Below are 24,512 nucleotides of genomic sequence, written 5' to 3'. Positions count from 1 at the left end.
ATAATCTCAGCCATCACAACATGCTCTGGCAAAGAGTTCCATGGGTTAACTGTGCATTGTGTGAAGAAATACTTCCTGTTTGTTTGTTTTAAACCTGCTGCCTCTTAATTTCATTTGGTGAGCCCTAGTTCTTGTCTTATGACAAGGGGAGTAAATAACACTTCTTTATTTACTTTCTCCATACCAATCATGATTTTATAGACCTCTATCAGATCCTCCCTTAGTTGTCTCTTTTCAAGCGGAAAAATCCCAGTCTTATTAATCTCTCTTCATACTGAAGCCTTTCCATACCCCTAGTCATTTTTGTTGCCCTTTTCTGAACCTTTTCCAATTCCAATATATCTTTTTTGAGATGGGGCAACCACATCTCCATGTAGTATTCAAGATGTGGGCGTACCAAGGATTTATATAGAGGTAATATGATATTTTTAGCCTTATTATCTCTCTCTTTCTTAATTATTCCCAACATTCTGTTTGCTTTTTTGACTGTCGCTGTACATTGAGTGGATGTTTTCAGAGAACTACCCACAATGATTCCAAGATCTCTCTCTTGAGTGATAACAGCTAATTTAGACCCCATCATTTTATATGTATAGTTGGGATGTTTTCCAGTGTGCATTACTTTGCATTATCAACATTGAATTTCATCTGCCATTTTGTTGCCCAGTGACCCAGTTTTGTGTGATCCCTTTATAGCTCTTCATAGTCTGCTTGGGACTTAACTATCTTGAGTAGTTTTGTATCATCTGCAAATTTTACCACCTCACTCTGTACTCTTTTTTCCAGATCATTTATGAATATGTTGAATAGGATTGGTCCCAGTACAGACACTTGGAGGACACCACTATTTACCTCTCTCCATTCTGAAAACTGATCACTTATTCCTACCCTTTGTTTCCTATCTTTTAACCAGTTACCAGTCCATGAGAAGACCTTCCCTCTTATCACAGGACAGCTTACTTTCTTAAGAGCCTTTGGTGAGGGACCTTGCCAAAGGCGTTTTGAAAATCTAAGTACACTATATTCACTGGATTACCCTTGTCCACATGCTTGTTAACCCCCTCAAAGAATTCTAGCAGACTGGTGAGGCATTATTTTCCTTTATAAAAAACATGTTGACTCTTCCCCAACAAATCATGTTCATCTATGCGTCTGACAATTTTGTTCTTTCCTATAGTTTCAATCAGTTTGCCCGGTATTGAAGTCAATCTTACTGGCCCATAATTGCCGGGATCACCTCTGGAGCCCTTTTTAAAAACTGGCGTCACATCCAGTCAGCATGAATTCACCAAGGGCAAGTCATGCCTGACTAACCTAATTGCCTTCTATGATGAGATAACCGGCTCTGTGGATGAGGGGAAAGCAGTGGATGTGCTATTTCTGGACTTCAGCAAAGCTTTTGATACAGTCTCCCACAGTATTCTTGCCAGCAAGTTAAAGAAGTCTGGGCTGGATGAATGGACGGTAAGGTGGATAGAAAACTGGCTAGATGGTCGGGCTCAACGAGTAGTGATCAATGGTTCCATGTCTAGTTGGCAGCCGGTATCAAGTGGAGTGCCCCAAGGGTCGGTGCTGGGGCCGGTTTTGTTCAATATCTTCATTAACGATCTGGAGGATGGTGTGGACTGCACCCTTAGCAAGTTTGCAGATGACACTAAACTGGGAGGAGTGGTTGATACACTGGAGGGTAGGGATAGGATACAGAGGGACCTAGACAAATTAGAGGATTGGGCCAAAAGAAATATGATGAGGTTCAACAAGGACAAGTGCAGAGTCCTGCATTTAGGACGGAAGAATCCCATGCACTGCTATAGACTAGGGACCAAATGGCTGGGCAGCAGTTCTGCAGAAAGGGACCTAGGGGTTACGGTGGACAAAAAGTTGAATATGAGTCAACAGTGTGCCCTTGTTGCCAAGAAGGCTAATGGCATTTTGGGTTGTATAAGTAGGGGCATTGCCAGCAGATCGAGAGATGTGATCATTCCTCTCTATTCAGCACTGGTGAGGCCTCATCTGGAGTACTGTGTCCAGTTTTGGGCCCCACACTACAAGAAGGATGTGGAAAACTTGGAAAGAGTCCAGCGGAGGGCAACAAAAATGATTAGGGGGCTGGAGCACATGACTTATGAGGAGAGACTGAGGGAACTGAGATTGTTTAGTCTGCAGAAGAGAAGAATGAGGGGGGATTTGATAGCTGCTTTCAACTACCTGAAAGGGGGTTCCAAAGAGGATGGATCTAGACTGTTCTCAGTGGTAGAAGATGACAGAACAAGGATCAATGGTCTCAAGTTGTAGAGGGGGAGGTTTAGGTTGGACATTAGGAAAAACTTTTTCACTAGTAGGGTGGTGAAGCACTGGAATGGGTTACCTAGGGAGGTGGTGGAATCTCCTTCCTTAGAGGTTTTTAAGGTCAGGCTTGACAAAGCCCTAGCTGGGATGATTTAGTTGGGTTTGATCCTGATTTGAGCAGGGGGTTGGACTAGATGACCTCCTGAGGTCCCTTCCAACCCTGAGATTCTATGATTCGCTATCCTCCAGTCATTTGGTACAGAAGTTGATTTAAATGATAGGTTACAAACCAGTTAGTAGTTCTGCAATTTCACATTTGAGTTCCTTCAGAACTCTTGGGTGAATATGATCTGGTCCTGGTGACTTATTACTGTTTAATTTGTCAATTTGTTCCAAAACCTCCTCTAGTGACACCTCAATCTGGGACAGTTCCTCAGATCTGTCACCTAAAAAAAATGGCTCAGATTTGGGAATTTCCCTCACATGAAGACCAGTGCAAAGAATTCATTAGGTTCTCTGCAATGGCCTTATTGTCCGTGAGTGCTCCTTTATCATCTCGACCGTCCAGTGGTCCCTCTGCAATGGAAAGCTCTTAACACAAAATGCACATAAAACAAGAAAACCAGTCTCAAGAAGGTTATCTCGAATAAATAGATAGAATGAAAATTAAATCTTTTGCATAGACAATGAAAAATAATATTGTCATTAGTACCTGATATTTTCTTGGCGTGTAAATGTTATCATGAATTGCTTCTTGTTGCCATGGCAGTCCAAAAAAGGGACCCATTGGTGAGGAAGCAGGGGTCATAAGCTGCAGTCCTGCCATGCTGAGGGATTGCAAAGCAGGGCTTTTCATTCATTCATTCATCCAGTGTTTTTTTCATTGCATTTTTGTTCCAGCACAGCTTACTATGAAAAAATAAGGCATTAAAATCATGCATTATTAAAAGCACAAAGCAAAAGACAGGCTTTTGATATGAGTTTATCTAGAAACACCTTTACTGGAATTTTATTTCTTGGAAGGTCTAGCCTTTTGTTTACTCATATCTACAGAATAGTAACAATAATTCAGAGGTAAACTAAGAGGTCAAATAAACAGCCATTTTTTCAATTTCATATTTATACTGAGGACAGCATATTATTAACCAATGTCACAGAAACTCAGAGAACCTGCATTTTTAAGGGGAAACCCAGAGTAACATCAAGTTCACACTCTTGAATTTGTCTTAATTCTGTTAATACAGTCTCTATTTACAAGGTCCAGAAATATGTTAAATTACAAGATATAAGTAGTAACATACTTGTGCTAGTTCCACTTAAAGTAAAACAGAGTAAGATGATAAAATTCTGGAAAGTTGGTCCAATAAAAGACATTACCTCACCCACCTTGTCTCTCTAAAATTCTGAAAAGAAGAGTGATAATTGTCTCTCTTTTGCTGGAAAAATTCTGAGGAGGAAATAATATGACACAGGTTTCCCTTTGAATATTCTCCAGAAGAAAAAACAATGCAGAATATCAGACAGATTAGGGAAACTAGCAACTCACTGGGTACAATGGTACAAAGTTTTTGACAGCAAGAAATATATTAATTTTGAAGCCAGACACCTGTAGAGCTCAAATCAATATTTTAATTTTGTAATGGTGTAATAGATACTTAAAATTTAAGTGTGTATCAAGGACCTCAAAAATGTGTAGCAAAGGATTAAAAACCATAGCAATCCTGTTTCACCACCTTGTAGAAAGCGGTATGTGATTCCATTGCTCAACAGGATCATTCATTTGTGCACCTCACCGTGCTTTATGGATATATGCAAGAGTAGCCTCATTTCATAGACAGCACAGGCAAGCATGAAGCTTTGGCCTAATTATTCTGAGAGGTAGTCTGGTTTACTTGATGAGATTTGGCTCTGTCATAGAGGTTCTATTCTCAGCAGTGTCTCAGGGTGTTCACTTCAGGGGCATGACACCCAAGACCTTGCTCAATAAGTAGTGCTATGAATCACTCATAATTAACACCAGTCAGCAAAAGGGGGAAGATTTGGACTCATGGTATTCAGGCTCCCAGCCCAATGCACTTTTCCCTAGGCCAAAATGTATTTTGATGGAGAAGATACACACACACACTTCATTAACAAAGGAACTGTATGACAATATTGCTGAAATTTGGCAGACTGGATTGAACATTTTAGTTTCAACTAAGTAGAAATTGTCAAGTTTGGAAGAGAACAGCTACAGAATTCCAAAAAAGAAAGTGCAGTTCAAACAAAGGGGAAGTTGATAATACTGTGAATTTTGTAGTTGGGGATGCTATGGGTTATGTTCATACAGGTTTAAAATTTGGTGAGACATCAAAACTCATTTCAGAAAACTTGTATGAACGTTTATTTCTTTTTCCAGGGACGTGTTCCAGTGACCAAAATACTTTCAAAAATTTTCAATTTTGGACATAAAGCCAGAAATGGAGCATGTCTCCTTTCTTTCATACCCCTCTATGATAACAGTGACTAACTTCCTGCAATTCCATTTAAGCCAGACATTAAACTCCCATGACATTACGCTTTATCAGATGCCATCTATCTGATGAGACGTCTATCATTTATGGCATAAAGTTCATATTCATAAGCAGTTTTGGCTGTGTTTGTAAAAGACTGAACATCACATTTGTTCTAAAACCATAATTTTGTTTTTTGCCTATCAGGAAAAGTTGTCATTTCTAGGATTAAAGTACAGCAATCTCCCTCTGCCAGAGCAGTAGTCTTTTCTGGAGGCAAATGAAGAATTATGTATCCAATTTAAACTCAGGAGAAATGCAAGAAGATAGACGATAACTACCATAGTTGGGTTTTTTTGGTCATACTACTGAAGCAACCACCACCCTACAGTGAAACAAATAGTACCATGGGATCTCTAATGAGCACAAATGGGATGAGTAATGCCATACAATGACATACACTGTCTCATCAGGTAAACAGCATCTGAAATAGCATAATGTAATGGGAATTTGGGTTAAGTACCAGTACTGCCTTGAGGAAAAAAGGCCTTCTTCTGAATCACCACCATTAACTTCTACAGCAGCAGGGTTTTCCTTATATATCCATCTCACATCCGAGTAAAGGGCAAGGACATGTTTGTTTAGCTTTGAGATTTGACCAGATCACAGTCTAAAATGGGTATGGAGGTAAGCCAGAAAAAACGGTCACTAAACTTCCATAACTGCTGTTCTTCGAGATGTGTTGCTCACGTTCCATGTTAGGTGTGTGCACCATTGCTGGAGATTTTTCCCTCAGTGGTATCCATCAGGCTGGCTCTAGTGCCCTCTCGAGCCACACGCTCATGTGCTGGTTTAAAGGGTGCCGCCTGCCACACATCCTCTCAGTTCCTTCCTCCCGATCAACTGCAACAGAGGGGTTGGAGGTGGGTTGTGGAATGGACATGAGAAACATATCTCAAAGAACAGCAGCTATGGAAGGTTAGTAACCATTTTTTCTTCTTTGAGTGCTTGCTTCCACTTTAGGGGACTCACAAGCAGTACCCTCAGTAGGTGGGCTTAGAGTTCATGGACATGCTGACTGCAACACTGGTCTTCCAAACCTGGCATCGTCTTGAGCCTGTCAAGTGATGGCACAGTGGGATGCAAGAATATGCACTGATGCCCAAGTTGCTGCCCTGGATTGGGACTTGTGCAAGGAACACCAATGAAGAGGCCTGATCTCCCGTGGAGTAAGTGATTAGGACAGGCTGGAGGTGTGACATTTGCCTGCTCATAACAAGCCCGAATACAGGCAGTTATCCAGGAGGAGATCCTCTGGGCTGACACTGGAAGCCCTTCCATCTTTTCTGCTATTGCTACAAAGAGTTGTTTAGATTTGAAAAAGAATTTAATCGACTCAATATAGAAGGCAAGGTCAGGTCTAACATCTAATGAGTGACGCTGCTGCTCCTCAGAGTTCTCGTGAGGCTTTGGGAAGAAGACTGGCAGGAAAATAGCCTGGTTGCTATGGAATTGTGAGACCACCTTTGGCAGGAAAGACAGGTGGAGATGCAGTTGGACATTGTCCTTGAAGAACACTGTATGGTGCTTCTGATATAAGGCCCTGATTTCAGAGACCCTTCTGGATGAGGTGATCACCACCAGAAAGGTGACCTTCCAAGAAAGAAGTAGTAGAGAGCACGATGCTAGTGTGTCTAGAGGAGGGCCCATGAGCCCCAACAGAACCAGGTTTAAGTCCCATGGAGGGATCATTTTGTGTAACAGAGTAGAATCTCACCAATACCTTGAGAAACCGAACCATTATCTAATTAGAGAACACTGATCTGCTGTTCATCAGTAGGTGGAAGGCCGAGATTGCTGCTAAGTGCACCTTGAGAGATACCAGGGCCAGATCTTGCTGCTTTAGATGGAGCAAGTAGTCCAAGATAACCTGGAGGGAAGAACAAACGGGAAAGAGATCTCACTGAGAGACCCACAGGAAGAAGCGCTTCCATTTGGACAGGTAGGTGGCCCAAGTGGAAGGCTTCCTACTATCTAATAAGACCTGCTGAACTTGCTCTGAACAGGCCTGCTCCTCTGGGTTCAGCCATGTAACATTCATGCAATTAGGTGAAGGGACGCAAGGTTGGGGAGGAGCAACCGGCTGTGGTCTTCTGAGATGAGGTCCGGACGGAGCGGAAGTGGAAGAGCGGATCCTACTGATAGATCCATTAGTGTGCCGAACCAGATGTGACGTGGCCACACCAGGGCTATAAGAATAACCCTCTTGTCCTGCTTGATTTTCAGGAGGACCTTGTGAACCAGAAGGACTGGGGGAAAAGCGTACAGCAGGAGCCCTATCCATGGGAATAGGAAGGTGTCGGAGCCTAGACTGTGCCTGAGCAACGAGCAAAACTGATGGCAGTTCCTGTTCTGCTTGGTCATGAACAGGTCTACCTCGGGAGAACCCCACCTTTGGAAGAAGAACCTAGCGATCTCCAGATGAAGGGGCCCACTTGTGATCAGAGAAAAAGGATCTGCTGAGATGATCTGCCAGTGTATTCTGGGATCCGGAAAGTGTGATGCTGCGATGTGGATGGCGTGCCACACACAGAAGTCCCATAGACAAATGGCTTCCTGACAGGGCAGAGAATCGAGCACCTCCCTGTTTGCTGATATAGAGCATGGCCATGGTATTGTCTGTCAGAACTTGCACCACCTTGCCTGAGACCTGGGGGAAGAACACTTGATAGGCTAAGCATACCTGAGTTTCCTGACATTTACGGGCAGGGACAGTTCTTCCTGGGACCATAGGCCCCAAGTCCCGAGGAGGTGGAGGTGGGCTCCCCAACCTAGATCTGAGTCGTCCGACACTAGGGACACTGATGGCTGAAGGGGTAACAAAGGGTACTCCCATCATCACTGACCTTGGATCTTTCCACCAGTCCAGTGAGGTCAGAACCAGGGGTGGAAGTGTGAGCACTGAATCTAAGTGGTGTCTGTTCGGGGAGTAAATTGACGCTAACCATGTCTGTAGGGGTCTGAGACTTGTATGCCAAACCACATAAGTTCATGCAGCTCCAGAGGGTACTGGAACCAGCCCAACGGACACCGCTGAGAGAAAATCTCTGGCAACAGTGCATGCGGAATGCACATACCTAACATGCAATGGACATGAGCAAGACCTGGAAGAAGAAGAAGAATGAAAGATTTGTACCCTTCAAAGTTTCTATTTCAAAAGCAAGAAAAACAATAAGTTATTTAATAAACTGAAATAGTACAGAAGTATCTAGAAACCAAGAAAAAAATTAATCGGTTTATCTGAAAAAAAATGTAAGGTTATAGTTGGAAACAGTCAACAACTAAGTACTTGTGTTCAGAATCTACTAAGAGGAATTAACTGGACCCTGAAACTATCCAAGAAGGGAAGCAGACAACAGCTGGACAAAGTAAAATAGTTGGCCTGCCAGGTCAGTGTGGGCAATAAACATATCTGTTAATCTTTATCTTCTACATTACTTTGTAAATTAGTGGAAGTGAAAAAGAAAACCCAAAGAAGCTGCTGAAGCCAAAGTTGGGGAGGGAAAAATGCTTCAGAATTATTGTATAAGCTATCTGCTGGCTCACAAAAACAGAGCAGAGGCAGCACAACATGCAAGCTTATTTGCTGTGTCAAAACAAAACTGACAGGTCCAATTTTAGGCCTACTAGCCTTGGTAGGATAGCAGCCATACCACTTTGGATTGTGACTGTTTGGTGAGTGTTTAAATGGGAGACCTCCAAGAAAAACTCAGATGCGGCAAAGAGTGGTAGTGATTCAGTAGGTGGTACTTCCATTCACAGCAATATTGAAATTATACCCTTTCTGAGTCTCATGGGGAGAAAATGTGCTGCTGGAGCTGAAATCTTTCAGGTCAAATGTAAAACCAAGGTCCTGACTAGCCCATTCATTAAACAGATTCCATAACAGATTCGAAAGAGCAAAAGGGGTTAACGCCAGAATCCTGCTCACATTACTACTTCAGTAATGCACTCTGCCTAGTAAATATTTTCTTTGTAATTTCAGTTTGAGTAACTAGTCTCATCATAAAAAATGACTACATTCTACTTTTGAGGTGGCTGCACTTCAGCAGTGGGTGAGTACACTTTATTTTCTGTATAGATTTTACACAAAAAGTGTGTGTGTGCACATGTGTGTATAAATAAAACATATTACAAACAAAAACTAAAAGAACATATTAAAGTTGCAAAGTAAACCACTTGATTTAGGAAATGTCAGGTTAGGAAAACTGGGAGCTATGCTTTGAACATATAAAGTGTTATAAAATGCTACGTACTCTGAAAAAAAATCAGGTCCCAGTCATCTCAAATTAGGCACCCAAAGTTAGTGGAAACTTTTGACCTTAATCTCTGTGCCTCTGCTCCCCATTTGTAAAATGGGGATAATACCATCCCCTCACCTCAAAGAAGTGTTGTGAAGACAAATTCGTTAATGTTTGTGAAGACCCTGGATACTATAGTGTTGAGTGCCATAGAAAAACCCAAAGAAAATTAATAATTCTGTGTTCAGAGCAGAATTTGAATAGTATGTAGTAAATAAGAACTGGGGTCACAAACAATGAGAAAACAAAATATAGAATAGGTGCTCAGTAAGTAGGCACCGCCTTCTCTTGTGAACTAAATGAGGACAGGAGTCCTGTGAAAAAACTAGTATGTGATCACGTAAGCACAAAGGGGCTGAATTAAAGTTGCATATGCATTTCCTAACTTTCCAGTACTTGACTTTGCAACTTAATGTTTTTAACGTAATTCTTGTATGTGTAATATATACATGAATCTGTGAAACATTTTAGGATTTTTCTGTTTCAACAGAAGATAATTGTTTTCATATCCAATAGTTAAGTAATCTGTTCTTTCAGCAGTTACTAACCTTGATCTATGAATTTCTATCTGACATAAAATACTAGTGATGTTAAAGTTCTGTACCTAGCTTTAACTCTACCAACAAACTTCTAGTTTCCCCTCTAAATAACACACTCAGATGTTCAGGAAAATGTGTTTCCAGGAATGAATCCACAGGATAGGCAGCAAATTTAAAAGCAAGTCACTCATCAACTATACAAAAATTGCATTTGAATTTCTCTGCTTAACTGCTCTCTCTTGCTACAACACTCAAACTCAGCCAAATACATCATTTTAAATAAAACCCAGAAAGATAAAAAATGATATCATGTTCCATCTGTTGGGTATCAAGGAAGAAAAAGTAATGGAACTTGAGCATCAACAGATGAAAGTAAACATTAAACCATGAAATGGAAAATACTAACTGGCAGCATTCCATGCCAGCTCCTGCAAAATTTGGAGAGATTCTATTCCTATTTTTGTACATTTGATGACTTATTTGCTGCCATCCTGGTGGATAACGTCTTTGAGGCAGAAGTTGTCCTTTCTTTGCCAAACTTGGGGCATACACACAATATACCTTTCACAATACTAATATTTAACAAAAGGTAGCATATACATTTGTAGCTAATTTTAAAAACAGCATTAAACATTTATTCGCTTCCATTTGCTTTATCAAAGATATATTTGGTGAACATAACTGAAAATTAAAACAGTATTGTGATTATTTACCGTAAGATTTCACTTTGTTTTTCACTTGAGAAGAAGTCTTTCATGAAAGACTCTCTAACCTTGGAGAAAAAGCTCAACAATAACCAGATGGAGTGGGAAAAGTTTCACTTTCATTGAAATAGGATTCTCTTCCTTTCTACAGTAATTGATTTCTTGGATATTTCCAAAATTAAGAGTTAAGAATTCTGGATTGCACTTCAGAGTCTTGTGTAAAGTCAGTTTCTTTCATCTGTAACTGTAAGAACCACACTTCGGAACTAGTCAAACAAGCTGACCTTGGGAGATAGACTGGATGACGTAATGCATCCTTCCCAGTTCTATAATCTCTGTAATATGATTGTATGAAACTCCTTTTCTCTGCATTGGCATTCAGTTGAAGCATTCTAGAAAGAGAGCCTTAGGGTATGTCTACACTACGAAATTAGGTTGATTTTATAGAAGTCGATTTTTAGAAATCTATTTTATACAGTCGATTGTCTAGTTCCCCACTAAGTGCATTAAGTTGGCAGAGTGCGTCCTCACTACCGTGGCGAGCATCGACTCATGGAATGGTGCACTGTGGGAAGCTATCCCCAGTTCTCAGTCTCCGCTGCCCATTGGAATTCTGGGTTAAGCTCCTAATGCCTGATGGGGCAAAAACATTGTCGCAGGTGGTTTTGGGTACATGTCCGTCAGTCTCCCCTTCCCTCCCTCTGTGAAAGCAACTGCAGACAATCATTTCGTGCCTTTTTTCCTGGGTTACCCATGTAGATGCCATAGCACAGCAAGCATGGAGCCCGCTCAGCTCACCGCTGCTGTTGTAAACACCTCGTGCATTATACTACAGTATGTGAGGAACCTGGCTAAGAGACGGCAGCATGAGGACGATTGTGAGGAGATACATGGACATAGCACAGGATGTGGCAATTGGGACATCATGGTGGCAGTGGGGCTGGTTGATACAGTGGAACGCCGATTCTGGGCCTGGCAAACAAGCACAGACTGGTGGGACCGCATAGTGTTGCGGGTATGGGATGATTCCATGAGATTCCTTCCTGGAACTCTGAGTTGCTTTCCCCTGCCCTGACACGCAGGAAAACCAAGATGAGAGCTGCCCTGATAGTTGAGAAGCGAGTGGCAATAGTCCTGTGGAAGCTTGCAATGCCCGACTGCTACCAGTCAGTCGGGAATCAATTTGGAGTGGGCAAATCTACTGTGGGGACTGCTGTAATTCAAGCAGCCAATGTAATCACCGACGTTCTGCTATCAAGGGTAGTGACTCTGGGAAGTGTGCATGTCACAGTGGATGACTTTGTTGCAGTGGGTTTCCCTAACTGTGGTGGGGCGATAGACGGAACACATATCCCTATCTTGACCCCGGACCACCTTGCCAATCAGTACATAAATCGCAAGGGGTACTTCTCAATGGTGTTGCAAGCATTGGTGGATCACAAGGGATATTTCACTGACATCAACGTGGGATGGCCAGGAAAGGTGCATGACACTCGCATCTTTAGGAACTCCAGGCTGTTTGAGAATCTGCAAGAAGGGATTTACTTCCCAGCTTAGAAAATTACTGGTGGAGATGCTGAAATGCCAATATCAGAGGGGTAGCCGTGGTAGTCTGGTTCTGTAGAAGCAGCAAAGAATCCTGTGGCACCTTATAGACTGCGAAATGCCAATAGTTATCCTTGGAGACCCAGCCCACCCCTTGCTCCCATGGCTCATGAAGCCATACACAGGCAGCCTGGACAGTAGTAAGGAGCAGTTCAACTATAGGCTGAGCAAGTGCAGAATGGTGGTAGAATGTGCCTTTTGATGTTTAAAAGCTCACTGGCACGGTTTGCTGACTAGGTTAGACCTCAGCGCAATCAATATTCCCATTGTTATTACTGCTTGCTGTTTGTTTCATAATATCTGTGAGAGTAAGGGGGAGACATTTATGGCGGGGTGGGAGGTTGAGGCAAATTGCCTGGCTGCCAATTTTGAACAGCCAGACACCAGGGTGATTAGAAGAGCACAGGTAGGCCACTGCGCATCAGAGAGGCTTTGAAAACTAGTTTCATGACTGGCCAGGCTATGGTGTGACAGTTGTGTGCGTTTCTCCTTGATGCAAACCTGTCCCCTTTGTTGATTTTAATTCCCTGGAAGCCAACCACCCTCCCTCCTTCGATCACAGCTGGCAAAAGAAATAAAGTCAATATTGTTTTGAAACCATGCATTTTTTTATTTTATTTTTTTAAATTAATGAAGGGAGATAACTGGTAAGGTAGCCCAGGTAGGGTAGGGTGGGGTGGGGGAGGAGGGAAGGACATGGCCACATTGCTTATTCACACTACAAATCAAAACTGTTTGAATGACAGCCTTCCGTTGCTTGGGCCATCCTCTGGAGGAGTGGCTGGGTGCCCGGAGTCTGCCCTCCCCCCCCCCAACGTTCTTGGGTGTCTGGGTGAGGAGGATATGGAACTTGGGAAGGAGGGCAGGCGGTTGTACAGTGGATGCAGCGGCGGTCTGTGCTCTTGTTGGCTTTCCTGCAGCTCCACCAGATGCCTGAGCATGTCCGTTTGTTCCCCCATTAGCATCAGCATTGCATCCTGACTCTTCTCATCGCGCTCACTTCATGCTTTCCTGGACTCTGCCACTGAATGCATCCATGCATTCAGCTGTGCCGTATCAGTGGGGGAGGACTGCATGAGCTCGGAAAACATGTCATCGCGAGTGCATTTTTTTCGCCTTCTAATCTGCGATAACCTCAGGGATGAAGATGATAGGGGGGAGCATAGAAATATTTGCACCTGCGGGGGGATAAAAAGGGAGAGTAAAATTTAAGATGATACATTTCTGAGAACAAAAGCGAGACTCTTTCACAGTGAATCAAACAATTCACAGCAACAGCACATGTTCTTTAGGTACAAGGTCACATTTTGCTTTTTATATTTTGAGCACCTGCCGGTATGGTGACATCACACACACCTGGGCAACAGAATTCCATTTCCAGGCAGCCATGGTAAGCCAAAGGGTACACGGGTTTGGCTTCTAACTCCTTCATAACATGTGGGAATGTGTGCAAACTGCAGCATCCTTTTTTCCCATAGCAAGCAATGCTGGTTGGGTTTGCCATTTAAAAGGAGAGGCTGCAGTTTTCGGGTGGATGTGCAGCACACACCTCCCCCCTAACCCTCCCTGTGGCTATTTGGGATGATCCCTTCCCCCTTTCCCCCCACCGCGCGGCTATTCTCAGAGATGACTCCTTTTAGCCAAGCACAAACAGGCCAGCATGAATGGGGTCCTTTTACTGTTCCCTTACAAGAATTCCCCTCTTTCAACCAGGTGACCGTGAATGATATCACTCTCCTGAGGCTAACACAGAAAGATGTAGACCAGGGGTAGGCAACCTATGGCACGCGTGCCGAAGGCGGCACGCAAGCTGATTTTCAGTGGCACTCACACTGCCTGGGTCCTGGCCACTGGTCTGGGGGGCTCTGCATTTTAATTTAATTTTAAATGAAGCTTCTTAAACATTTTAAAAACCTTATTTACTTTACATACAACAATAGTTTAGTTATATATTATAGACTTATAGAAGAGACCTTCTAAAAACGTTAAAATGTATTACTGGCACATGAAACCTTAAATTAGAGTGAATAAATGAAGACTCGGCATACCACTTCTGAAAGGTTGCTGACCCCTGATACAGACCAAATGTTGCTTGAATGCAACCAAAACCCAGGACAATTCACTGCCATGCTTTGTGCTGCAATGATTCCAGACTACTTGCTACTGGATAGGCGTGGAGACTAGGCAGCCATACCCAGAAACCTTCTGCAAAGGCTTTCAGAGTACCTCCAGAAGAGCTTCATGGAGATGTCCCTGGAGGATCCCCTCCGTGCCCAGACACGTTAACAGACTTCTCCAGTAGCTGGCCACGAATGCATCCCAAGTCTTCAAGGCAAATCAAACAATAAACACTATTGCTTTTAAACCACGTACTATATAGTTACAAATGTGCACTCACCAGAGATGGCTTCTCCACCTTCAGGGTCGGGGATCCCGCCTTGGGAGGGTATTGCCTCCAGGCTGATGAAAAGTCCTGGCTGCCGGGGAGAACGGATTCACCACTTGCCTGCTGCGTATTCTCCTCCTCCTCCTCCTCAAAATCCTCCTCCACGTTGCATGAGATTCCTCCCTTGCAGGTGTCCACGGACAGTGGTGGAGTAGTGGTAGGCTCCCCCACCCCAGAATGCCATGCAGCTGATCATAGAAGCAGCATGTATGGGGCTCTGACCCAGAGTGACCGTTTGCTTCGTCTTTTGGTAGGCTTGCCTGAGCTCCTTGACTTTCACGCGGCACTGCTGCGTGTCCCTGTTGTAGCCTCTGTCCACCATGCCCTGTGCGATTTTGGCACATATATTACCATTTCTTCTTTTTGATCGGAGTTCTGCCTGCACAGATTCTTCTCCCCATACAGCAATCAGATCCAGTGTCTCCTGTTCGCTCCATGCTGGAGCTCGTTTACAATTCTGGGGGAATGTAGTGAGCTTGAGTGACCTCCCTCTGAGAGCAGGAGAGCGAGGGAGCATTACATGCCCCTTGGAGGGCAGGGCCTAGATTGCCCCGCCCCCGCTTGCTAGAAGTACCAGGGCGGGCCCAGAAGTATAAAAGGCTGGCCCCATAGCACAGTTGGGGGAGAGCCTATGGAGAAGGACGCTCTGCCTTTTCTCCTGTGTCCCCGAGAGGAACCTGCGCCTGGCTGTTCCCGATGCCCAGACGCTGACAAGGACTGGCCCGGAGTACCTGCTGCCGTATATCCTGAGGAGTCGGAAGAGGCCTGGAAGCCGCAGGTACTGAACCCTGGGGTGGCAGAAAGTAGCCCAGGGGCAGTCACAGAGCAGCCGGCTGCAGAGCCTGGCGTGGCTCAGTCAGCATGTTGCGGCTGGATCCCCGCAGACGCTGGGGAAGCCACTCGTGCCCCTGCCAGGGCCCTGGGCTGGGACACGGTGGAGTAGGGTGGAAGCGTGTCCCCCTGCCACCCCAACCCAGGGTGGCTGAACGCCCCCCTCTACACTGCACAAGGAGGCTCTAGCCCTGAAGAGGAGCTTCCCTTAGAAGTCAGCGCTTAGAGACTGCTTTGCTTGGTGGCTGCCTGAGCTCCGCCCAGGCCCCTGCCAGCCCTGGTAGACTGTGTTTAAGGGCTGACTACTTGAGCTACCCAAGGCCAGGCTAAAGCCTGGTAGTGACTAATAATCGCACAGCCCTATTGGGGGCTCTTGCCTGTCTGACATACTCTGACCCTGACCTGACAGGCCTAGCCTGAGTGGCCTCCCTCCAACCAGGAGAGCAAGGGAGCATCACAGGGGACTGGATAGTCACCTGTGCTGCTGAGCTTGCCACGCTGACCAAACAGGAAATGAAATTCAAAAGTTCCCAGGGCTTTTCCTGTGTACCTGGCTAGTGCATCGGAGTTGAAAGTGCTGTCCAGAGCTGTCACATTGGAGCATTCTGGGATATCTCCCAGAGGCCAATAACATTGATTTGTGTCCGCACTACCCCAAATTCAACCCAGCAAGGTCGATTTTAGCGCTACTCCCCTCGCCAGGGAGGACTACAGAAGTCGATTTTAAGAGCCCTTTAAGTCGGTGGAACGGGGGTGCTTCTGTAGACACGTTCATTATAAAATCAACCTAACGCGGCTAAATTCAACCTAACCCTGTAGTGTAGACCAGGGCTTAGTTTTTGTTTTGTCTTCCAATATCTCTTAGAAAAGTTTGGGATCTCAGGTTGGTTTTCTTTAAACTCAAGAAAAGTGCAAAGAGAATGTATTGTAGTTGAAATACTCAAAAGCCCTCTAGGAACAAGTTTCCCTGAGGTATCTTTCACTGGAAATATGGTGCAATTATTTAACCTCATTTTTAATTTCCTTATACCAAAAAACCCTAGACTTTTTAAGGTGATGTATAACAAGATGTGAACCAAAAAGATATCTTTATACACATGCTATACAACATGTAAGCAGAATACTGCTCTCTCAACAAGCATACTGAGAGAATAAAAGGCTGTTTTTTTGTTGCTCAGCAAAGCCTCTAATAATTTTAATAAGATCAGGATTATGTTGAGGCTCATGTTAGACTGACCTGCCTCTGAAGAGCTTCTTCTATAACCCATGTAGTATTGTCAACAGCTGGAGTTCCTGACGGATTCTTCCTGACCTGCTGAAATGGTGGACAATTTAGAACTTAGTCTCAGGAAATTAAGGACCTTTGAAGTCCTTCATTCTAGGTCAGGGGTGGGCAAACTTTTTGGCCTGAGGGCCTCATCAGGGAATAGAAATTGTATGGCAGGCCACGAATGCTTACATAATTGGAGTTGGGGGGGGCCCTCTGGTTGTGGGGCTGGGGATGAGGCGTTTGGGGTGTAGGAGGGTGCTCTGGGCTGGGACCGAGGGGTTCGGAGGGGGGATCAAGGCTGGGGCAGGGGTGCAGGTTCCGGCCGGGGGTGTGGGCCCTGGGGTGGGGCTAGGGATAAGGTTTGGGATGCAGGAGGGTGCTCTGTCCTGGGATCAAGGGGTTTGAAGAGTGGGAGGAGGATCAGGGCTGAGGCAGAGGGCTAGGGGAGTGGCTCGGGGTGCAGGCTCCGAGCGGCGCTTACCTCAAGCGGCTCCCGGAAGCAGTGGCATGACCCTTCTCTGGCTTCTGGGTGTGGAGCAGCCCGCGACCCTCAGAGAGGAGCCATGGCCTGGCTTCCGGGAGCAGCGTGGTGCGGCCCCGACCCGGCTCCCCAGTGGGAGCTTGCAGGCCAGCTTGAAATGGCCCGCAGCCCATAGTTTGCCCACCTGTCCTAGGTTAAAACTGTGGTAATGAGAAAGGAGACTAAAGAACTGACACTAAGGTCAGGTCTATACTAGAAAATGGTTGCTAGTATAGATATACCAGCAAATCATCCAATGTAGATGCAGTTTACACCAGCAAAAAAGTGATTTTGCCGGCACAGTTTATACCAATTCTCAGAGTGAAATAAGCTATACCAGCAAAAGGGCTTTTATGCTGGCACAACGGCATATAATGTGTATTCTTTTGCCAGTGCACAAATTGGCACGCCCCTAATTGACACTGATATGTCAGCAAACATTTCTAATGCAGACCAGGCCTCAGAAATAACAAAACAGTGTCCATAAGTTTTAGAAAGGAAAGTTCCCACTTTGGCAGAACAAAGATGCATAGAGCCAGATTCTGGTCCACATTATAGCCCTTTTGTACCACCCTGCAAAGGGGTGGAGGAGAGGGGCTCTAAAGCTGCCGTAAACAGACAGCTAAGGATTGCCTTGTGTAGTGCTCAGTGACAGAGCTGGCACTACACAGATTCCCCTTCTATGGCCTCCTTGGCACAGAGGACATACTGGGGGTGTTCAGAGGCTAGGAGGCTGTGGTAAATGAAGGGGGGGGGGGCAGTAGCTCCCTTTTATAGACACCCAGCCAGCCAGCAGCTATAAAATCCCTCTTAATAACTGTTCTCTAATTGCCCTACCTGTAAAGGGTTAAAAAGTCTCACTGTTATGCATAGGTAAAAGGAAGTGAGTGGGTACCTGGCCAAGATAGCCAATGGGAAGGCTAGAACTTGTTAAAATTAAGAAAAAACTCCTCTTTTTGTCTGTCTGTGTTTGTTCTCCTGGGGAGAGGCGGCCAGGGCAGCAAATATGCTGTAAGAAGCTTGGGCCAGGTATGAAAAAATTATCAGTATGATACCTAGAAACTACTCATTTAAAACCCTAGATATGCAAATAGATCAGGAAACATCTAGGAAGACACAATTAGGTTTATCCCTTTTATTTCTTTATGGCTTGTGGATTCCTCTGTGCTAACCCCAGGTGCTTTTGTTTTGCTTGTAACCTTTAAGCTGGACCTCAAGAAAGCTATTCTTGGTGCTTAATTCTTGTAGTTGCTCTTTTAAAATCTAGCAATAGCCTGAGTTCCCAGATGCATTTTCTTTCTCTCTTTTTTTTTTAAATAAAATTTACCTTTAAAAACAGAATTGGATTTATGTTTCTTAATAGGTTTGTGCACGTTGTTTAATTAGCTGGTGGCAACAGTTGATTTCCTTCCTTCCTTCCTCAGCTCTTCCCGGGGGTGGGGGGGATAAACGGGCTTGAGGGTACCCAACAGGAAGAAATTCCCAAGAGTGCCTTCCTGAGCTCTAAGGGGTTCTGCACTTGGATGGTGGCAGCATCTACCAATTTAAGGTCAGAGAAAAGCTGTAACCTTGGGAGTTTAATACAAGCCTGGAGTGGCCAGTATTAATTTTTAGAATCCTTGCAGGCCCCCACCTTCTGCACTCGAAGTGCCAGAGTGAAGAATTAGCCTTGACAGAGGCAGTGTAGCCAAAGCACCCAGCTCCAGAGGTCCCAGCCTCGTGTGATTGCTCATTGGGGCCATTTCAAGCTTATGTCAGAGCAGCCTTGGCTCCCAGCAGTCACAAAAATCAGTACAGCACACGTTTACCCCATCAGTTAACTGAGCAGAGTTCCAGGTTAGCTAAAAATGTAGCACAGACAGAAGCACACTACTGTAAATTAAAAAAAATAAAAAAAATACATTCTGCACCACTCTTCATTGTGAAACCTCCTAGAGAACTTAAAAAAAAAAAACACACTTTTACCCGCTATGAAAAGTAACTGTGACAGTGTTTTCTTCTCCTGAAGTTATATATGGAGCTAAAATTGAGTCAAGTGCAAATCCTTACTTTTTTTTTGCCTTATTATTAAAACAAAGTACTTTTTAATCAAATCTGACTTATTTTGTGCTGTTTACTTCCTGTATTTCTTTCAGTTTAGATAAGCAAGATTCCACTCTTCCATCCTTTTAAAAAATATATATATATTCGTTCTGAGTCTAATTCACTTGCATCAGAATGCTTGAGTTCACACCACTGCAAATGTTTAAATCTAAAATATCGTTGAAATTTAAAAATAAGTTAAACATTTCTAATCATATTATATTTCATAAAATTTTTAAAGGTCTGTAAGTTTATGACTAATCTAATGGGAAGTATTTATAATTGTTTTTGGTTAGCTACCTGCCTCTTACATAGTCCGCACCTATGGAGAAAATAAAGCTGCTTCTTTGTAAAAATTGTGTGTATTTATATAAAATTAAACTACAGATTATTCAATAATTTTATATTAGCCTAGACTGTGAACCTAAAAAGCCTTTACAGTATTGTTCTAAAGGTTTAGCCATTTAAAGAAATTCAATAAAACACGTTAATGCCTAATTTGATACACACACACTTGTTCGCAATCTGTTTCTCTCATATTATAAAGCATAGACTTACCGTTTTAATTTCTGAGATCTCTGTGTTTGTGTTCTTTGAACTGCATTTTGACATCATGATATCAGTTTGTACATTAATTGCATCATTTGCAAGCTTCTGCTCTAAAATGAAAAAAATGAACATCATCAGTGTGGAATTAAAAAAGGATAGCTCAAAAATTCTGTAAATAGTGCAAACTACAAGGAATTTGTAAAAGAACAGACAATAATATTTTGGTCATAAGTAGTAATATAAAGGTCCCTTATGTAATTTCTCAAAACCATCGAGAGAAATGTATATCAGTGCACAGGAAAGGTAAGCTCTTGTGCTAAAGGTTTATCCTGAAAGTGACAACATAGTCTCCAGTATTTTAGTTTAATAGTAAGAATCAGATGTAAAAATTTTGGAATTTGCATTTTTTAAAATGAGTAAAAAATATTTCAAGAAATGGAAGTTCAAAAAAGGAAGACTCAGCAAGAAATGAAAAGATAAATTACAAGATTTATCTTACCTGGACGTTTTAAAACTACTACAAAAATCATATTTTAAATTCAGCAACTGCTGAAAACCAATAGGCTATAATTAGTCAACAAGAATGACAATTAGAGAAATACAGTAGCTCTGTATCTCGTTTAATCATGCTATATTTTTCACACATACCAATAAAGCATTCCTTTCATTTCACTTCTAAACAAAAAAGGCAAAAACAGTTCAAATTATGTTTTGTGCAAATTTTAATTTGAGCCTCAACAAACACCCACAATGCACAAAAAAGCACTGAGTGTATTTTACTGCCTCCTGAACATGTCAATACATTCATATCTTACTAATTTCTAGTAAGATGGTGCATTATCCAAAATCGAAGTTCAATTTAAAAAGTATCCATATATTTAAATGTCATTTGTATAAATGCAACTATCAGGATTTAACAAATAATTTAGTTTAATACAAACATTGTAATTGCTGCTCCACAGACCTGCACCTCAAACACAAAAGTATGGATAGTCTCTAAACAGCAATTCTACTTCGTGTATCCACAACTATATACATCCCCAGAGAAAAGGGAGCAACAGAAGTTACTCAATTTATTCATCCAATGTGTAAGCATTCCCAGAATGACTGAACCATTCACCAAAAAAAAAAAGAAAAAAGAAAAAAGCTCTAAAGTCCATTTTTATAAACAAATGGTTACTGAAAAGTTAAAATACAAAATGAACCTTGATAAGAATTTCTATCCTAATTGGTTTTAATAAGGTTAACAAAAAAGGACATTCCTAAAGATTACTTCAGTGTGTTCATTTTTACCTCGAATGCTGCTACTGAGCTTTTCCAGAGTTTCCAAGCCTGTAATTTTGTTTCACCCTAGGTAACCTAAAAGGTAATATAAAAAGAACACTTTAACATGAACTCCCATAAAAATCAATCATGCCATGTGGTAGTCTGTTTTCTTGCATTTTAATATTTCGCTCTGTGGCAACAGCACATGGTCCTTCAAAATCTAATTATCATATGTCCTTTCTTGGCTGGGGATACAGACAGTGAGTGTCTGAAATATTGGTTCTAAGTGCTCAGGAGATATTTGCATATTTTCTGTTTTATTTGCTAAAGTAATTGCTAGAGTCCAATTAGATTTACAGCTTTAAAAAACCCTTCACTGCGTGTTTCATTTATTACCAAAATGGAGTTTTAAAGAAACTTAATATTCACCATACTTTAAAAGGCTTACAGCATGCATTAGTTTTATGGTGGAATAAATGCAAACACAATTATTACTTCATTTTACAAAAGAGTTTTCCATTACATTCAGGAAAATATAGAGTACAGTATGTAAAATCAGATGATATATTTTGTACTCTTGTGCAAAAGAGAACTGCTTGAACTTTATATCCCAAGATATCATATTAAGCCATGTCTCTGTCTCATGTAAAGACCCTTTTCTCCAAGATAAAATTTCTTTTTTCCTTTCTTTTCTCCAGAAAATACAGACAACCACTTAGTACATTTAGTGATCAGAGCTGAAGTTTAATGAGTTCCTTTTATGTCTAATTTGTTAGTTACCATCAAATTGCTCATTTGCACTGTCTAAAACGTGCATGATTTCTATTGAAATAGCATACGGTCTAACAGTAAAATCATTTCAGATGCTGTTAGTATATTATTAAAGAAATCACTGTTTTCTATCTAGTAAAATTGCTAAATCTGGTAAAAAAAACTTGTTAAAGATAGAAATGGTTCTCTCCACAAGGGGAGCAGAATTTTTTCTGTTCAGATTAGTACATCATTAGAAATTAAAAGTTTAACATTATAATAATATATTTTGACTACCTCTGTGCATCAGAGAAAACAAATGCCACAATCCTTTGGCATAATATCTAACTTCACACACTACATAATATTAGTTTTTGATTATTAATGTAGGAGGCAAATATATTAAGGCGACAAAATGGAAATGGACTAAGTATCACTGATTCATGAAAAATTCACTGACTTCTGTTTTAACACTACATAGCTGTAAAACAGGGGATTGAAATTTTAATTGAGGGCATCAATGAATCACAGACACTGACTGCCCTTCAGCACAATAGGCCCTTTTGAGGCCAAAACTAACATGTATCCCAGATAGGCCACATACCAGAAACTCAGTCAAATTCTAGTACAAAACAGCAAGTTTACAACACATTAGCATCTAAATGATGTTGGTTGAAACCTTGGACAAAGACCTGTTGCAGCAGACACCCAACCCTTCCTGTCTGAAGGCCAAAGGAATCAACAACTTGCCAGTGAGCACTGCCGAATGATGGCAATAGCAAACAAACCTAAAACTACAAAACCCACTCCCTTCCTTCACTGCAGTATGTTGCAGATACCAGTCAAATTTTAGTCAAAGGTCTCTTTTACTACACACTGAACAAGCAATCTACAGTAAGTGGGAAGCGTGTTAAAAAAACACAAAGAAGAAAAGGGGAAACCATGACACTACTAAATGACAAAACTAGAAAGAGAAGATATTTAATGTACGATGGTGTTACTGTGGAGAAAGAAATTGTATAGACAAAGTAGGTTTTTCATTTTTGTAGGATAATAGGACTCACATTCATCTGTGATTAATAAAGGTAAAATAAATGACAAAAACACATTCATTAAGCGGATAGCTCTGTGGTTTGAGCATTGGCCTGCTAAACCCAGGGTTGTGAGTTCAATCCTTGAGGATTGAATATTAAATATATGGATATTTTTCCCCAGAGCCCATTTAGGGCTCTGGGGAAAAAAATCTCTCTGGGGATTGGCCCTGCTTTGAGCAAGGGGTTGGACTAGATGACCTTCTGAGGTCCCTTCCAACCCTAATATTCTATGAACACTATAACATGGGGACTTGCTATGACTGGTTCATAAGCTTTACAAGGTTAGTTTAGCAGTATGATTAACTAAAATTTTCTTTGAGTTGTTTATGCAATATTAAAAAAATCACTTATAATTAAAGCTAAAAGCTGAGATTTCCAAGAGTAACTATTGATTTGGGAGGCCTAACTATACACATTTTAAAGGATCCTGATTTTCAGAAAGTGTTGAGGACCCACCCTTTAAAAATCAGGCATCTTTAAGGTAGCTCAAGTTGAGCACTTAAAAATATCATTTCCAAACTCAATAGTCACTTCTGAAAACCTTGGAAAGAATCTTCCAGGCATTTTGGCTAATTGCTACTTAAAGTTCAGCCAAATGTCAGTAAATTTAGCTAAAACACACCAGGCCAGTAGAAAGGGCAGACACTGATTCACAAGCATTGTGGTATCTAAAAAGTAATTCAAAGAGCTGTGCTGTAAAAAGAATAAAAACTTAAAATTTATTTTATCTATAGTTAGTAATTCAAAGATTGCCAGAAAAAAAGCCAAAATACAATTTCAGAATTAAAAAACCCTCCAGAAGTGTGGTAATGACAGTGTTTTCCAATACAAATTATCAAAGCTGCTGCTTGATTTAAAAATCTTCTATAGTTTGAAATACAGAAGTTTTTCCCCTCAAATTGCTACACTAATTTTCTACTAAAACCATAGGGAATCATGGAATTATTAAAAATAATTCACAAAATTAACTCATTAGGCCCCTATCCTGCTGCTGGAGCTGCACAACTGATCTCATGTCAATGGATCTCCATGCAGGAGTAAGGGTTGCGAGCATGGGTCCCATTGCAGAATCAGTATTTATGTCAACAGTAGCCAAGTCATTTCTAAAATTGCTAAAGACTTCATGCAAAATCTCCGGGATTAAAAAAAAAAAAAAATCTCCATTCTTCCATTCAGTACCAAACAAAGCATTCAGAAGGAATAAACTAGCAGTTTGACAACTCAGGGTGATTGGCAGCCCATAGTAACATTAAGTAGCAAATAAACCTTTTCCTAAGTTTAGCAGTGTTTAAATGTTAACTATTCTTTAGAAAACAAAATGCAACAAAACAAAGCCATGACACTATTACAGTAACCAAAAAACATTAGTTCTTTGACTAGATGCAATTATTAGCATTATAAATAATAGACATTTTATACACAAAAAAAGATACATACAGTAAAATAAAATACTATCCTAATTATAAGTGGGGCTAAAATTCTGTCAGCAATTACCCTTACTGTCTGACTTCTTAATAACCATGGGCCCAATCTTTTTGCCATTGAAATCAGTACCAAAACTCACATCAGGTTCCAAGTAGCCTCCTAAGCAAATAGTTTAAGGGCAAACAAACATTAAGAAAGTCTTTCCTCGTCACTACTGTGAACCGAACTACTGATCACGTGGGAACATTCCTCCTACTATGATTACACAGAACAGTGGTGTATATTTTCA

The 24,512-nt window shown here is 41.8% G+C and overlaps 1 protein-coding gene across 15 annotated transcripts in view; it reads right to left on the bottom strand.

Moving 5' to 3' along the window:
• Positions 1-24,512, bottom strand: part of DICER1 (dicer 1, ribonuclease III) — a 100,795-nt gene that overhangs the window by 60,816 nt on the left and 15,467 nt on the right. For 4 of the 15 annotated variants that reach the window (XM_039534752.1, XM_039534751.1, XM_039534753.1 and 1 more), the window contains 4 exons: positions 20,982-21,047; positions 19,698-19,798; positions 16,505-16,582; positions 3,002-3,198 (listed from right to left, as the gene is read on the bottom strand). In XM_039534752.1, the coding sequence (XP_039390686.1) occupies positions 3,002-3,145 (144 nt within the window). In that variant the 5' untranslated portion in view covers positions 3,146-3,198; positions 16,505-16,582; positions 19,698-19,798; positions 20,982-21,047. Of the gene's footprint in view, positions 1-3,001; positions 3,199-3,675; positions 3,737-16,504; positions 16,583-18,384; positions 18,594-19,697; positions 19,799-20,981; positions 21,048-24,512 lie in introns of all 15 variants that reach the window. The other 11 variants (XM_039534758.1, XM_039534759.1, XM_039534754.1 and 8 more) reach the window with 9 other exon arrangements.

Source organism: Mauremys reevesii, linkage group 4 (assembly GCF_016161935.1).
Source record: "Mauremys reevesii isolate NIE-2019 linkage group 4, ASM1616193v1, whole genome shotgun sequence".
Lineage (NCBI taxonomy): Eukaryota > Metazoa > Chordata > Testudines > Geoemydidae > Mauremys > Mauremys reevesii.
The sequence above is the reverse complement of the archived record's forward strand: the minus strand, read 5'-3'. Positions and strand labels throughout refer to the sequence as shown.